At 37.4% G+C, this 17441-nt stretch overlaps 2 protein-coding genes across 2 annotated transcripts; both read left to right on the forward strand.

Moving 5' to 3' along the window:
* Positions 1-636: 636 nt before the first annotated feature.
* Positions 637-4722, forward strand: LOC145499516 (uncharacterized). The gene is made up of 6 exons (XM_081479035.1): positions 637-1153; positions 1324-1463; positions 2639-3091; positions 3927-3989; positions 4088-4150; positions 4526-4722. The coding sequence occupies exons 1-6, from the start codon at positions 864-866 to the stop codon at positions 4633-4635; spliced, it is 1119 nt and encodes a 372-aa protein (XP_081335161.1). The 5' UTR covers positions 637-863; the 3' UTR covers positions 4636-4722.
* A 1121-nt stretch (positions 4723-5843) lies between these two features.
* Positions 5844-14261, forward strand: LOC145499517 (uncharacterized). Its single transcript, XM_081479036.1, has 11 exons — positions 5844-5933; positions 6859-6941; positions 7105-7203; positions 7877-7970; positions 8121-8208; positions 8690-8773; positions 8936-9052; positions 9387-9512; positions 10217-10252; positions 12833-12899; positions 13492-14261. Exons 4-11 carry the CDS (start codon positions 7885-7887, stop codon positions 13641-13643), a joined length of 756 nt encoding a protein of 251 aa, XP_081335162.1. The 5' UTR covers positions 5844-5933; positions 6859-6941; positions 7105-7203; positions 7877-7884; the 3' UTR covers positions 13644-14261.
* The last annotated feature ends 3180 nt before the right edge of the window (positions 14262-17441 follow it).

A 17441-nucleotide genomic window follows, 5' to 3' on the forward strand; every position in this document is an offset into this window, starting at 1 on the left:
TTCGCTGAATCACTGTCGCACCTCAGCTCTTTTGTGATGCAAATTTCACTTCCATTCAAAGAAGTCGATCAGATTTCTTGCCATATCGCCGAATTGTCATATTGATTACATTTGGACGTACATAAATAGAGAAAATTCATTGTTTGACCTCAATTAATATTCTGTTTTATTTATAAGGACTGTATTTTTCTATCTAATGGTATTGTTATAGCCCAGAGAAAGCCTTACTTATCCTTGAAATCTAACAGGTGAATTACGTCACGCGCCTAGAAATCGGGAACTCGCCCAGTAATCACGCACCACCTTGCGATTTCCGTTCTTTTCATTTATCAGGCTTCACACAAAAACCCTCTGTATACCTCCCCAAATGACCCCATTGCGATAGGAGAAAACTGGTTCTGAAGACACAACGCAGAGTGCCTGAGAATATACTGCGATCAAGCGTTTTTTTATTCCTGTTTCCTATTGCCGCGAAAAAAAAGAGCACCCAAAGTTGAAGTTGAGAAAAATTGTGACACCTCTTCTGTCGTTTCAAATTAAGCACCGCACGGTATTTAATACAACTTCGCTTTGTTTGATGACAGCGGAGATCACAGAAACTATTTGTTTTAAAAAATCCTCAGATTTTGTCATTGTGACTGGCAGTAAAAGTCATGAAAATTATCCTATTTTTGCCACCTCTCGTAACACAAATTATATGGTATCATTGTCAGTGTCTTTAGAGCGTACCGCCCCTTACAAGTTATAACGTAGTATCAAGTTACTTTGTGACGCCGCGAAATAAGCGTCTTTCGTAAGTTAGCGTCGTTGCATTCAGCAAGACACAAACCCTCTGGTCGCTGACAAGTTCATTTATTTTTTCCATGATGGGTAATGATAACAGTGATCGCTCGACTAGTGAGAGCTCCAGTGAGAGCGATTCTGACGTCCAGAACGTTGCCGATCCGCCTCTCCACGCCGGTCGAGCGTTGACGCGGACTTTTATTCATCTGCCTAAAAGGATTCAAACAGTCCCCAGGAAAACAGCTTTCAAAAAGCTGGTTGACGCTGGCAGAGTAAAAGATGTTGGTTTTAGAAGAAGCGAGTCGGCGTCCACCATAACAGACAGCTTGGTTGCCGCCTTTCCAACCTTAGCGGGTTTAGACCTATCTTGGTGAGTGATCGCTTTGAACTGGAAATCCAATAATAACTATTGTTACAAATCAGGCCTAGATTGTTTACTAGTAAATCTCTATCTATTGATCACTGTATTCAACAGTTATTTGCTGTATAGCAATACATGCTCGAACAGCCAGAAAGTTTATGTTTATTTCCTTTCAACAGTTTGAGATTCATTTCATCGTACACAAAAGGACAGGCTATGAAAGTCGTCCACGTGGGAGTGCCTAGTGGCGACAAGATATTGGATCTATTCGGTGGGAGCAAAAAGAAAAAAGTTTTCATGCACTGGAAACGTAAAAAAGGTGAGTAACTTAGCCTTTAATTTGGGGAAAAAAGCGCGCGCGCGGCGAGGCCTCTTTAGCCGCGCCTCTCAAAGCTTTGCCACCCGCGCGTTTTTAGTTTTTGGTCGCTCGTATAACTGCCAAATTTCATTTTGTCGTATGCCCGAAATTGTTGTCTCGAGATCAATCGGACTTACTCACCTATTTCCCACTGTTCGGTAGTCGAACTCAATCGAACTTAGTCGAACGATTGGGTTGTGTGACAGAGTTCGATTTCTGAATCTAATCGAAACCAATCAAACTAAATCGAACACAATTTAAAAATATAAAATACACCCTAAATACCACCAGATATTTATTTATTTATTTATTTATATGCAATATTTCAACAGGCCACCCAATTCAGCGTAGGCTGGTTTAAATGGGGGCCTGCAAACAATTTACAAGACATACAATTCAATACATTACATCACATTACATAAACTCATTACAATTACATTTCATCAGAAAAAAGGCGAAATTTAAAAAGACTTTCTCAGTACCAGCAACGAATGAATAATTAACCGGTAATATCTTTATTGATGTAACCTGGAAATTCATTAGTACATTGATTTTACCAATGAAATAATAATCTGACTGTAAAATAGAAAAAAAAAATAGAAAATAATGTTCAATAGGACATAGAAAAGTAATCTTACTTCACTGTACTTCAATTCCATTTTTATAATTTGTTTTTAACACTTAACGGAGTACCGAGTAGTCTGCTTAGCTTGTCCGTATGTCTGTTGGGTTGTCTGCCAGAAAAGTAACCACAGAACAAAATGAAGCTAGCCTGTATTTCACTCTGGCTTGCTTGCAGATTAATTAAACATCAGATTTTTAATATTACATTTTCAATTTGTTTCTGTGGTTTTTTATATATAGGCTTGTACTGTACAAGGCACTAGTACATGCGTATGTAATTTGTGCCATGGACTAGTAAGACCAGTACAAAGTTCCATGGTTAAGAGACAGATTTTAAATTTAACTTAAGTGTTTTATAAATTTCATATTTTTAGTTAGACTAATTAGTATTAATCTTTGAGGTCCTTTTCGAAAACCACATGTATGTGAAAAGGTTTCCTCAATAAAGATTATTATTATGTGCAGATGTGCTTTCCAATAATAATATTAAGCTGCATTCTTCTCCTTTACAGACAGACCGCGCCGCAATAACAACACTTTGACACGAGGTCAGACTGTGACCACTTCAAACCCTGCCATCACTACTGCTCCAACCCCTAGTCCAGTCACCAGTGATATCTCTGCAATCATTACTGCTTCGACTGCTACACCAGTCATTAGTACAATCCCTGCCATCACTATTGCTTCAACCACTACACCAGTCACCAGTGCCATCCCTGCCAACACAACTGCTTCAACCACTACACCAGTCACCAGTGCCATCCCTGCCAATGCAACTGCTTCAACCACTACATCTGTCACCAGTGCCATCGCTGCCAACACAACTGTTTCAACTGCTACACAAGTCACCTACGCAACACCTGCTGCCATTACATCACCCTCTTCATCGCCTCTTCCATCATCAGTTCTTGCCCCTTTGGCCAGCACACCTGTCCGGGTTGACCAGTCACCTAGAAGAAGTGAATGTAAGTGAAATGATTCAAAATAAAATTTTATTAAAGCAATTATCTTAAGGTTTGTGTGCAATAACGTTGTAATGTGTAAAAGTGCTCGAAAGGAAAAAATCTCACTTTTAGCAGCCTGCTAGTAAATTTCAGGTGTTACTTGCAACACTAAGAGTACACACAGCCCATAAAATAAAAAATGTCAGATTTTGTGCCATAGTGCTTACTTTACATAATTAGTATAAGTGCGTGGAACACAAACACCAGAGTAAAAACAAAATAATAGTTGTTATTACTAACTATGAGAGCTGCATGTAATACAAAGTAATACAATGAATTATCCCCCTACCCATTTCACTGCTTTAAGGTTGCTGACAACCTTTTCCAGTTCTTATACTTTGACTACAAATCTACCCATAACTAAAAACCAAACCCCTTGTTCAAGACCACTGCTGTAGCAGTCACCAATAAAAAATTTGCAACCCTGTGCCAGGTTGTTGTGCTCTTGGGTATCGGCAAATTTACTGCTGGGGGTAACCCTGTGATGGACTAGCATCCCATCCAGGGGGGAATAGAAATACTGCTAGTTGTTTCATGCCACGGAAACCAGGATAAGCTCCAGCCTGATGGGCCACTTGCAGACAATCATGAATCATTATATATTTTCATGCTAGTGTTTTTGTGGTGGGTTTTTTCCCCTGGAGGTTTGAGAAACAGGACTATACTGCATAATCCTTAATAACAGCAACAAAAGACAATCCAAATAGGTTCAGGGAAATTGATCGAATTAACTGTAACTAATTAAAAATACATTAAATAAAAATTAATGCATTGTTTGCATGCTGAACTCCCACAGACACTGATCTATTTCAAAGTCCTTTCGAAGATGATGATTTAGTGACTGTAAACACTGTGCAAGGTAAGAACAACTCTGTATCCATAGCAATAATTTATGACCTTAGAATGATACAATGAAAGAAGCCCTGATAATGATGTCACTTATCATTTGCATTTAAGTGCCAACACGAAAATCATTCATCAGACGTGCAAGGCAAACATCATCTACCCGTACTACTTCAGGTAAAATCTAAAGATTTTAAAAGTAATTTTATACAGTTTTATTCTTCATCTTTATTGATTTCGTTTCAAATGTATAGAGAGCTTATGAAAGAGCTAATAAAGAGCTAATCAGCACAAATTCAAAGTTCAAATGAAATCTGCTGAACACTGTGTATGGCTAATTTAACTGACAATTGTAGACATGAAATGTCCAAAGCTGTCAAGAAAAAAGAACCAGTATCCAAGGTCACACATTGCCACAAGAAGGGATCAATATCCCATTTTAGAAGGACAGCTACAGTATTTCAATTACAGTTACCTTTTTACTTTTTGCAATAACTGAACAGTGGCACAGTACGGTCTTCATAGTTGCAATAATCTCTCCTTTACACCCAGGGATAAGTGGCAAGCCTTTCCACGGAGTTGGTATAAATGGTAAGTACAGTGTTTTTATCTTAAATATTTGCTGCAGTCAGTTGAGACCAATTAATTTTTCTGCAGTTTGAACATGTTTCGTTGGGTTCTCTGTGATGTCATAGTTTCTTGGGCCTTTAAGTCATGTTCTGTATACATAGTTCATTTTTGTAACAAGTTTTGCCTAGCTGTTCTCAAGCCAAAAAATTGTACATTAATAATAATAATAATAATAACATATTGCTGGTAATAATGATGATGATGATGTGTGTAATTTAATACTTTATGCTAATAAAAAGTTTTGTATGGCACATTTTTTTTGCACTGCCTTTTTTACAGTGGGGCATTTACAATGGACATGTCTCCACATGGCTTAGGAGGTACATAACATAACCACAACAAACATTTTTTCCATAATGGTTTTCTATCACATTTTCAAATAATGCAAAATGTAATGTTTGTTTTTAGGGGTCTCCAGTAGAGAGTGTCGCGTGAATGAAGTGTTTAGATGCGAATCCGCTGTTCAGGCATCCTGTGTCAATGTTCAGGAATGGTTACCATCTTTTTTAAACCACAGTTTTGAAGAGGTAAATGAGAGCACATTTTGACAAACACTTTTTATTGGGCTATCAGGATTAACCTGAACTTGGATTATCGTAATAAAGTTCAAGTTCAAAAATGACATTCGGGCAATGATGGTGGAAAATTCATCCGTCTTCCATTTATTCACTCACTCAATCACTCACCCCCTCCCCCCACCTGACCGCCCACCTGCCCGCTTGCTCGCTCGCTCACTCATTCTTTCATTCATTCATTCATTCATTCAATCAGACCAACCTCTCCCTTTGGAGAATTAGAAGCAATAAAGATACATGTATATTGTTGCTGTTATAGTCAATCTGTCAGTCGGTCAGTCAATCTTTAATTAATCTATTTGCTTTCTTTTTTAAATAAAAAAACTTAAGAGCAGCACACAGCAACTTGCCTTGTATAACTGAGTTTATTAATCGACCGGCTTCGTATGCTACTGAGACTTCATCAGGATAAAACTACAAGATACATAAATGGAACTTATTTTATACTAGAGCTTTGTAGTACAAATAACGTTCCAATTAGGGTGTGAACAACAAAACACCTACAAGAAATACGTGCGGGAAATGACTAAAATCCTGTGCTAGAAAGTGGGCGATTTATGTGGGGGTTTTAATGTTGAAACCGTGAGCCCCCAATTTAAAATTGTGGTTATTGCATAGTTAAACTTGTTCTTGTTCTGGATTTACAAATACATGTAGCTATGCTGGCAGGCTCGTGAGGATAAAAAACCTGTAGTGGCACTATTACTGCGCCCCAATACAACTTTGCATGGGAAATTGAATGAGGCAACGTTGAGGTTTGGATGTACATTGTATAGTATTATTGTACTGTTTGTTGTTAATTCAACCAGATATTTGATTGCAAAATAATACAGCTTAATGTAATTTCAAAAGAAATCAACATTATGATTTGTCCACCATTTCCCATGGAAAAAAAAACAAATTTTTTTTGGAGGAAGGAGTAAAGAAAAATTCTGAAAAAATAAAATCTACAAGGTATCCGTTACAAGTCTGAAGTCCATTATCTGGACTTTTTTCTGAGTACTAATAAAACATAAGACAACATTAAACTGTCTTTCCTTTTTGTTACTGCATGAAGGTGTGAATTCTGGAGCAATAATCAATATTATGTAAAGGTGTGCATCAATATAAATTCATGAAAAATTTCCTGAACAAAAAATTTTCTTTGGCCATGCTCAGCACTGAATTTAGGATCAGTAAATAATTGCACAAAGAAATCAAAGGCCTTTAGGCTATGACTATTTTGCACGATGAAGTACATGCATGAGTATATGCAGAAAGATGAAAATGTTTTGGCTTTGTTGTAAAAAAAATTTTTTTTTACATTTGTCCCTTACATGTATTTAAACCTCAGGACTCGGGCGTGCAAACGCACAAATTTTTTTTTTCTTTTTCTTTTCCCTCTGATGTGATATTTCTTTCTTTTTCCCCCAAGAAGTTAATAAGTGCTTTCCATTTATAATAATTTATTATTTTGCTCGACATTCATGCATTGCATGCATCATGTTATTAAACACATTTCATTCGACCACATTTTTCTCTTCGTCAGTGGAAATACAAACAAAAGTTTACGACCCAAGGAAGGAAAGAAGGATCGACCGATCAACCGACGGAACAACCAACTTATATAATAATAAATTTTAAATTTTACTGTATATGCACACTTTTTAAAACTAACTCAGATGTTATCATTTTGTCAAGGGTTTTTCAGAGGGTACTTGGGCAATGCCAGGAAGGTTGGCTCTTCTGGATTGCAGAAACAACATCCAAAGATGGCCAAGAAGGTTGGTTAAACATAAACATAGTTAACAAGGAATTTCCTGAAACCCTTTTAACAGTAAGCCAAATTGTATTTGTATGACATCTCAAAAGTGTGATAGCAAGTTCTGTTAATGAAACTGCTTTTCTGCTTATCCTAACACTTCCTTGTCCTTTTTAATTAAACAGCACTCAAATTGTATGGGAACAGAAGTAATGATGTGGACCAGTTGATATTTTTAACTCCATCAGCCGGAAGAAATCTCACCTTCATTGAGCGGATTGAAGGTGACACAATTTTTGACATTGAAATCAGTATGGTTTGCTCTGAAAACTTAACCACCCTCATTTTGTTACTTGATAAATAATTTTCCAAAATTGTTTTGTATTGATCTGCATTTTTAAAGTATAACTTACATATTGTGTACCCCCAACCCATTTGTGATTTATTTGTTCCCCAACGAAAAGCTTTTCAAAAGGTTTTGTTTGGTGCCTATGTGGTATTTTACATATTGAAATGGGCTACTACAATGTAAGCTGGCTAACAGTTTGGAGTTAACACTGCTTTTGTTCAGAGCCTTTAATGGGTTTGAAAGTGTATGAGTAACATATCTTTATTAAAAGAACATATCTTTAAAAGATAAAATGCTGTAAGAAGATTATTAAAACATTTTTTTTGAATTGAGCTTTTCCCTGCCAGTATACAGCCTTTATAAAAAAGGACTGTTTCTTTTAGCTGTGTTTGTTAACATTGGTCCTGAAAAGCCCTGTTAATAATTTTACTATTTTGAGGTTACGTCTTAGATTTAAAACGTTTTTTTTTTCAGAGAGTATGAATGAGTTTTAGAAAAAATCAGAAATCTTCTATCTTCCAACAGACATTTTCCAATGTAGGCTTGCAAGGAGTAATAGTTAAAAATATATACACCTTTCATGTTGTTTATTTGTAAATCAATTGCAGCATCAGATATGGACGACTATGATTGGCTGTCCCATTCAACAATGAGCATATGTGAGCGAGCAACCTTTATGATTGAATCGCTTGCATTAGAGAGGTAATTTCATTGCTTTCTTGAATTATTATGTAGTGTAACTTACATATCACAGACACCATATTTAACAACCAATCATAAATAACAGTCTAATCATTGAGCACTCATTTCATGCATGATTAAGGCAAATTTGGTGTAAATTTCTATACTTAGAGCAAAACTTGCAAGATGGCGTGAGGAGAGACGCGAGCAAGAGCGCCAGCTTGCAGCATGTGAGGGAACTGATCAGTCATCAGACAAAGTTAGTATTTAAACAACAAATGCTACCAGTTATTGAAGAAAAAATGTTTTACTTAGTGGACTTTAAAACACCTTTAAAGCACGACAAAAGGAAAGATGCAGAGTGCTGCAGATTTAAAAACTCAATTCTACTCCAGTGACATGGCAATAAATACAACAATTTTAATGATAAACATGAAATGTTCATTATGTCCCTGAAGGGAATCAAACCCATGGCCTCCCAGATACTGCTATGATCAGCAATGTATACAGGACGCATGCCACATACCAACCCAGTAAAATTGCCCAGCTCTCCACAAGTGTCTCCTAGCTCAGAGGTATCTGAGAGTTCATGGCATCTATTCCCATTGGGGACTCAGATTTTCTCTTAATCCCTTGCCCATGGCATAATGAAAATTTCATCTTTATCATTTATCATTGGGCTTTAAATTTGTCTCTTTAGTATTTATTACAAACAAATAATGTCTGTTGGTCAAACACAGGAGCATGAGCATGAAGTGCAGCAGGAGAACAAAACAGAGAAAGATGACAAAGAGCTGCAAAAACTGTCTCAAACAGAAGTGATTGTAAGTTTTCAAACAACAGATACTGTCTATTGAAGAGTGTATCTTATTTAACTCACAATAATGTACATATGGAAATTACATGTGTAACTTAATAGGCTGGCAACGATTAATAAGGGAAATAATTAGTGAAAAACATTATTTTAATTGTTTTCGTCTGTCTAGATAAGAGAGGAAAGAAGAAAACGTGTGGCTCCAGAGCCCAAAGAAGGCATTGTTATTGCCCTTCGCTTTGGTGAAATAAAAGCAAGGCGGAAGTTCAAGGAAACAGCTCTGTTTCAGGTTTATACAATACTCTACATTAAAATTATGTGTAACCAAAGGAAGCCATTGGTGGTCTGTAAAACATGTGATTAGGAGCTGGCACTCATACTCACTCACTCATTTCATACTTGTTATTATATTTAATTTTACCTAGTATGCTTATACAATACTTAACTAAGCATATCTAAACTTGAGCGAGGCATAACCCTGCAAGCATAATTACCACATACCAACAACATTTAACTATCTCCTCCCTAGACCTTTTCCTCTCTTATTTGTTCTTTTGTCTTAATATTTGGCCTGTACCTGACAGGTTTTGAGAAGATTTTACTTTTGTCTATGTGAATAACAGGAAGTATATGACTGGGCAGGGGGTATGGGATGCATGCCACTCCACTTTACCCTGCAACGGCGAAACAAAGTAGTGTTGCACTTGGACCCCATAGAGGGACATGAGGTCCTCGATGTTTATGGAAGAGTAAGTAGATTCTCTAGCATTATGTCAAAAATCTAAGTTACATGTTATCCAACAGAGAACTTAAGAAATGGTGATTGAACACTGACATACCAATGTGAGGTTCTGTACTGTAATTTATCAGCCATCTTGCACTCATTGTGCAACCCAAGTGTGAAGTATGATAGTCACCTATAAATTTAGGAAAGAATGCAAGTATCAAAATAAAAATACAGTGCAACCCTGATAACTTGAAATCTGAACGGAAGTGAAAATCAGTTCGAGTTAGCAGGGTTTCAAGTTATCTGGGTCTTAATCCAATATTCCATTTGACAATTAAAAAGCTGATACATAACTGATCTCATCAGGAACTGTAACATGATCATACATTCGTGAGATGAGATTGAGAAATGACTGTCAAATAATTATATGATTTTGTACTAATTAATTAATTAATTAATAGCAAATTGTTGTGGTGTTACTTTTAGTGTTTGAATCGGATTATGTGACAAAAAAGTTAAATAGGGGATATTTCAATGAGCACCCCTGGCAAGTTTCAAACATACGAATGCATTAATAATAAAATTTGAATATAGAATCTGACATGTGCATATTTGAGTGCACCTACTCTTAAGAATTCCAGAATAATCTTGATAGAACATAACCTGAGATATCATTACAAAGGTTCCATACTCTGTACTTATCTCGTATTTCTCAACATTTTCCAGGAAGAGGCAGAAGTCAAGACACTTTTAAATTGTGAGGTAGGGAAAATTTCATAAATGAGTAATAACTGTGATTATGACACCAGGTAAAACTAAAACGACATTAACATAACATGAATAAGGACATACATCCAAAAATCTTTTTTAGTGAGGCTACGAGTTAAGCATGCTACAATGTAAAAATTGGGATTAATTTCTTGTCCTCAGTGCCACAAAACCCTTCCCAGCCATGAAACTCAAGGAAGACTGACACTACTAACTCTCCAGGGACAGGACTTTTCTATAGCCCGATACTTGGGGTAGACTGACACTACTAACTCTCCAGGGACACGGCCCTTCTAGAGCCCTGATATTTGAGGGAAGACCGAAACTACTAATTCTCCACCGACGGGACTTTTCTAGAGCTAAGATACTTGGGGAAGACTGACACTACTAACTCTACAGGGACGAGGCCCTTCTAGAGCCCCGATACTTGGGGGAAGACTGACACTACCAACTCTCCAGGGACGAGGCCCTTCTAGAGCTCTGATACTTGGGGGAAGACTGACACTACCAACTATCCAGAGACGGGGCTTTTCACTTGGGACAGACCAACCTGACTGGTTCCCTTGGGACGAGGCTCTTTTGGAGCATCGACACTTGGGACAGACCAACCTGACTGGTTCCCTTGGGATGAGGCTCTTTTGGAGTATCGACACTTGGGACAGACCAACCTGACTGGTTCCCTTGGGACGAGGCTCTTTTAGAGCATCGCCACTTGGGACAGACCAACTTGACTGGTTCCCTTGGGATGAGCCCTTTTAGAGCATTGACACTTGGGACAGACCAATTTGACTGGTTCCCTCGGGACGAGGCTCTTTTAGAGCATCGACACTTGGGACAGACCAACTTGACTGGTTCCCTTGGGACGAGGCTCCTCCAGAGCATCGACACTTGGGACAGACCAACTTGACTGGTTCCCTTGGGACGAGGCTCTTCTAGAGCATTGACACTTGGGACAGACCAACTTGACTGGTTCCCTTGGGACGAGGCTCTTCTAGAGCATTGACACTTGGGACAGACCAACTTGAATGGTTTCCTTGGGACGAGGTCTCTTCAAGAGCCCCGATACTTGGGGGAAAACTGACACTACCAACTCTCCAGGGACGAGGCCCTTCTAGAGCCCTGATACTTGGGGCAAGACTGACACTACCAACTCTCCAGGGACGAGGCCCTTCTAGAGCCCTGATACTTGGGGGAAGACTGACACTACCAACTATCCAGAGACGGGGCTTTTCACTTGGGACAGACCAACCTGACTGGTTCCCTTGGGACGAGGCTCTTTTGGAGCATCGACACTTGGGACAGACCAACCTGACTGGTTCCCTTGGGACGAGGCTCTTTTGGAGTATCGACACTTGGGACAGACCAACCTGACTGGTTCCCTTGGGACGAGGCTCTTTTAGAGCATCGCCACTTGAGACAGACCAACTTGACTGGTTCCCTTGGGATGAGGCTCTTTTAGAGCATTGACACTTGGGACAGACCAATTTGACTGGTTCCCTTGGAACGAGGCTCTTTTAGAGCATTGACACTTGGGACAGACCAATTTGACTGGTTCCCTTGGGACGAGGCTCTTTTAGAGCATCGACACTTGGGACACACCAATTTGACTGGTTCCCTTGGGACGAGGCTCTTTTAGAGCATCGACACTTGGGACACACCAATTTGACTGGTTCCCTTGGGACGAGGCTCTTTTAGAGCATCGACACTTGGGACACACCAATTTGACTGGTTCCCTTGGGACGAGGCTCTTTTAGAGCATCGACATTTGGGACAGACCAACTTGACTGGTTCCCTTGGGACGAGGCTCCTCCAGAGCATCGACACTTGGGACAGACCAACTTGACTGGTTCCCTTGGGACGAGGCTCCTCCAGAGCATCGACACTTGGGACAGACCAATTTGACTGGTTCCCTTGGGACGAGGCTCCTCCAGAGCATCGACACTTGGGACAGACTAATTTGACCGGATCCCTTGGGACAAGGCTCTTCTAGAGCATTGACACTTGAGACAGACCAACTTGACCAGAACACCCACTAACACCAACACTAACACCCTAACACTACCAATTAGCACTAACACTAACACCCTAACCCTAGCAATTAGCACTAACACTAACACTAACACTTACAGAAATACTAACAGAAACACTAACACTGACACTATTATTAACAATAACAATTACATTAACACTAACACTTACAGAAACACTAACACTAACACTTAAAGAAACACTAACACTAACAGTAACAATATTATTAACACTTAAAACATCAACGTTAACTGCATCAACACAAGCATCAACAACAGAAAAATTAACAATAACGGAACGATTAACACTAACAGTGACAATGACAGAAAAAGGCTACCCCAACACTGACAGTGGTTAATAGTGATTTCAGTGGTTACAGTGTCAATAGGCAACTGTAGGCATCTTAAGGGAGGTGGGCTGCTCAAATGGAAAAAAATGGCTAACTTTGTTTCAGTGATGGTTACAACATATTGTATTCCATCATTGAAACAAGTTATCCGTGACTCCTTTGAACAGCACACTTCCCTTCCTTACCTTGACTTGCAGGTCTCCTTCAGAGGAAATTTCCCTCAAGGTGAATTACAAGATGTAACACTATCTGCTACACTACTGGGTAAGTAAAAATCAACTCTTTATGCATTCTCAGAGACCCAGGAGCAGATGGCCAAGTCAGGAGGAAGTCAAATGGGTGCAATCGTTCGTGAAAACTTACCTTCACGTCACTTTCACCCATTCGACTTCTTCCTGACCTGACTATCTGCTGCTGGGACTCAAAGGATTCTTTTTACGATACAGAATTCTTTGTCTTCTAACCCTAATTATCCATACTCAATGAATAAGTGTGGTTAAGAGACAAAGGAATTTAATTTTTACCTGAATTTAATTTTTAACTACAACATATACAAAACTGTAAATAGAACCTATTAAATCCAAGGTTAATCTATACTGAAGGCTAGAGTTGAGCTAAGAAAAATGATAGCATACCTCAGAATACAGTCGGTGAACTAACAAAGGCTGACTTAAAAATTCCCAAGCCAATCATAAATCATGTTTATCTGATCATAATCGGCAAATAATGACATTACATTAATAACATTGGAAGGCTAAAAATAGAAAATAACAAAAAGAGAAGAAGTGAATGGACTAACAAAAAATTGTACATTTTTATAACAGATGAGCCTCAAAAAGGAATCGAGAAAGCACAGGAAAGAGAAAGAGAAAATGGAGACAAGGACAAAGAAAAAGAAGAAAAAGAAACAGACGAACAAGAAATAGAAAAGGAGGAAGAACAAACGGAAGAAGCAAAAAAGGAAGGAGAAACAGAAAAAGGAATAGAAGAAGAAATGGAAGAAACTGAAGGAGAAAACGAAAAAGTCCTAGAGAAAGAGGAATATAAGGAAGAGAAGAGCAGAAAAAGGAAACGAAAAAAGGACAGGAGAACAACTGCAGAAAGAAAAAAGGCAAAGCATTTAAAAGCTGATTAAAAAAAAATTATACCTAATGTTACAAAAGCTGTGGGTAATTAATTTAATTTCACCTTTTTTTTAATTGCAATGAGTTATATTTCTTGAGTGATTAATTATAAACAATTACATAGTTATCTAGGTGGTTTATTATTAAGTATATCACTGTTAAGATAAAGGAAAGTAGCTTGGAGACATATATTGCAATTGAACGTTGGAATTGTAAAATTATAAAAGCTGCCAGTAATTTATATTGTGAAAAAGCAAGTGTACATGTGGAAGGGCATGTCCAGTGTTCTTGAATGATTAGTTTAGGAGTAAAAAAAAGTAATAAGTAGTACTAAGTACTAAGTGCATGGTTTGTGTACTTCAGCAATGAAAATCTAGTTGTGTATAGTTAGAGATACGTTTAAGTAAGTTAATTTTATGTTTGTTTCTTTCTTTGATCAAGTCTTATGTGCTGTAAATGTAGAAACAAAAGCAAAGGTTGATAGTAGTTGCTCATAATCCTAATTTCTTCACCTTTTCCTTTTAGTTACATGTACATGTATTGGTTTGAAATTACTACATTGTCTGCCTCCTTCATGATCCGCCAGGGTGTTTAGTTTGGTTTTTTTTTTTTACACTCAAATGAAAACTGTCATAGACTTCAATTTAATAATTAATTCATTTTAATAATTTGTCTTCATTGTATATTATTTGTTAACATTTGTTGCACCTGAACACAATGTGCAAGTTATACTTAAAGTAATAAAAGATGCAGGTAACTGATTTAAATTCACTTTTTTTAAATTGCAATGAGTTGTAATTCATGGAGTTATTTCAATTAACCTGATGAATATAGAACATATGTAGTTTTCATTATCTAGTTTAACCATGTTTTGAAATAGGAATGTAATTAACTGATATTTGTTGCAACTGAACATAGCTAGTTAACGTCAGAAAAGCTGCAAGTAATTTATTTCATTATAACTTTATCAATTATGAGAAATATTTTTTTCCGGATGAGTGATTTCTATCTCTGATTATCTCTAGGTAAGAGACTTTGTTGTTAGTAGCCTTTTTTTAAATTTCTAACTTAATATTTTTACTGATAAGTATATGTTGGCAATAAACGTTCTCAGCAGATATGAACCGTTGCATGTACTTGTTATTGTGTGACTTTTTTTGTACACTTGTCGCTAGCTACTCTGGAGTGGCAGGGAGGGTAGGTGGATGGGAAGATGACAATGCCATGCCTCACTGCAAGTCTTCTTTTGGACCCAGGACAATACCTGACAAATTATTATTGTTTTATGCCTCATTTTACAGAGAGTTCCAACCTGCATATAACATACTATCATGAAGATTTTCCCAAAAAAAGCTTAAGCTTACTTGAACTTGCAAAAACCTTATAGTAAGCTTGAAATTTAATTACACACCAGCACAGACTCTGCCTTTGCACAAGAATAAAAACCCGAATATGTTGTCTGCAAAGTATCAAAAGAGGCAGTTCCTTACCTAGTCTTATTCTCTTTACATTTGAACAATTTAATTCTTAACTACAACATACTTTTAAGAATTTTAAATATATACATTATTAAAGAGGAGAATATACATGACCGTTACTTTTAAAGCTGAGCCGAATAAGTACTTACACATATTAATTTACATTTTATCTATACTTGCTGCCAGACCCTTACTGGTAAATTTTCCCAAAGAAACTTACTTCAAGTTCGAGCTCAAACGAATGAGGCCCATGTTACATACACGGCAAAGTCCAACGGAAATACTTATTTCGGCTGTACAATTTCTGGATCCCATTTTCTTTCTACGAGGGGCTCACAAACAACGAGAAATAGTTTCTTCACCAGTCTACCTCGGGTGAGATGTCACGTTATCTGTACCAGTCTCTTTTTACTATCGAAAATCAAACGTATTGAACAAGACGATTTTTATCGAACTCCATAACAATCCACCTCGATGAAAAGGAATCCAACTCGATAAAAAGAACTCCACCTCGATAAAAGTAATCCACCTCCATAACAAGTCGATTAAAAGTAATCCACGTCGATTAAAAGTAATCGACCTCGATGTAAAAATCATCGTGGTGGATGTAATTGTATCGTGCACGAATTGTTTTTCGTACTCGATCATATTTTATCATGGTCGGTTGCCCAGAAACAAAAATTGATCCAATTTTGCAGACTATGAACGTTGTACAATCATGTTGTTTTTCTTAAATTGCACCAAAACCCTAAAATATTGTTTTCTGCAGGAACAAAACTTTGCAGCTGTTGGATTTTTGAAGCTGTCAACAATCATGGCAGCCATGAACACTACTTAAGCAGTAGTGAAAATAAAGCCTGAAAAAATTCTAGGAAGGGGGGGCATGGGGACAACTGCTAAATGACTAGATGTTTTTGGAATAGGTGCAAAGTTTCATGTTAGCAGAAAAACAAATTGGCATTTAGGTGCACTTTAGTCAGAACCTGACTAAAGTAAGATTGGACAAATGAGAATTTTGCTGTTATCAGCTGTTGGCATTTGGTTTGTGTTTTGGTTTAAAAACCAAACTTGAAATTTCCAGGTTTAACGTGTGGATAGCATGTCATAATTTGAAGAAAAGGCAAACATTAGACAAATGCTCTCCCTTAGAAGAGACAAACTGGTTTTAATTTAGTGTAAAATGAGATAAATTTTATTGCATTCGTGTAATGTTATATGTAAGTTAACAGGCAGTAAATTGAATTTGTGTGGCATTGAAATTGTGTTATCGTTATCGTGACTACAATATTTTTCATTTTTGAGAGGAAAGCTTTAAATTGTACAAGTAAACACAACATGTTGAAAAATATTCTTGAAAATACACGCTTAACTGTTATCCAATAGTTCTATTACAACTAAGAAATTTAAACTTTGTAAATCCCATTTCATTTGGATCCCACAGAAACAACAAAGTTGCCAAAAGCAACAAGTTCAAGTGGCTTTTGTAGTTATTTGTTAATTAGTATCTAAATTTATTATCAATAAATACATTCCACCAAATTGTAAGAGCCTGGGTGTTGTCATTGCACTAAATTCTCGACTTCAACATAATCATTGTTATCCAAGAGTATCAAAGAGAAATCCACCAATTTTTTCTTAAAAAAAGATTTAGAAGCATCTCTCCAGTCAGAAGGAATAAGGTTCCATACTTTTGCTCCAGTTCTTGGAAATGAGCGTTTGAAAATTTCCAACTTTGCTTCTTTCTGATAATAATTACCTTTACTAGCATGCCTAGTATTATTTCTGTCAATTTCATTTGACCCAGCAAAAAGACTTCTTAACAGCGAAGGAGCAATTCCCTTCCAAATATCACGCATGAAATTGTGCTTATACCACAGGAGGGAGACTTGGCTGCCTGGCAACAGTTCCTGGACACGACCCACTAAAACAAGGATCATTTAAAGTCGAGTCTTCCATAGACGCTTTGCATAATTCAGCCTTCTTATTTCTGGTTGCACGAAAGCGAGGCTATGGAAGTATCTGTTTCAAAATGGCGGCAAAGAAAAGCCAAGGAAAACAGTGTGTTTACTTTGGCTGTTCAAACAGAATATATGATGCAAATGATAATCAAACAGGTTTTACCTTTTTTAGTATTCCTTGTGGAAAAAAAATTGGATGAGTTTGGGAAAATCTGATGTCCAGAACATCAGGGAAGGACGGGTTTG

This window comes from Orbicella franksi, chromosome 10 (assembly GCF_964199315.1).
Source record: "Orbicella franksi chromosome 10, jaOrbFran1.1, whole genome shotgun sequence".
Lineage (NCBI taxonomy): Eukaryota > Metazoa > Cnidaria > Anthozoa > Scleractinia > Merulinidae > Orbicella > Orbicella franksi.

What these genes read in the sequence shown, in the direction of transcription:
- LOC145499517 (XM_081479036.1), top strand. Translation starts at nt 7,885, where the DNA reads ATGGACGACTATGATTGGCTGTCCCATTCAACAATGAGCATATGTGAG. An exon ending in TGTCTCAAACAGAAGTGATT is followed by an intron (nt 8,774 to 8,935) that starts GTAAGTTTTCAA and finishes TCGTCTGTCTAG; the next exon opens with ATAAGAGAGGAAAGAAGAAA. An exon ending in AGACACTTTTAAATTGTGAG is followed by an intron (nt 10,253 to 12,832) that starts GTAGGGAAAATT and finishes CTTGACTTGCAG; the next exon opens with GTCTCCTTCAGAGGAAATTT.
- LOC145499516 (XM_081479035.1), top strand. Translation starts at nt 864, where the DNA reads ATGATGGGTAATGATAACAGTGATCGCTCGACTAGTGAGAGCTCCAGT. An exon ending in GACTGTAAACACTGTGCAAG is followed by an intron (nt 3,990 to 4,087) that starts GTAAGAACAACT and finishes TTTGCATTTAAG; the next exon opens with TGCCAACACGAAAATCATTC. An exon ending in ATCTACCCGTACTACTTCAG is followed by an intron (nt 4,151 to 4,525) that starts GTAAAATCTAAA and finishes CTTTACACCCAG; the next exon opens with GGATAAGTGGCAAGCCTTTC.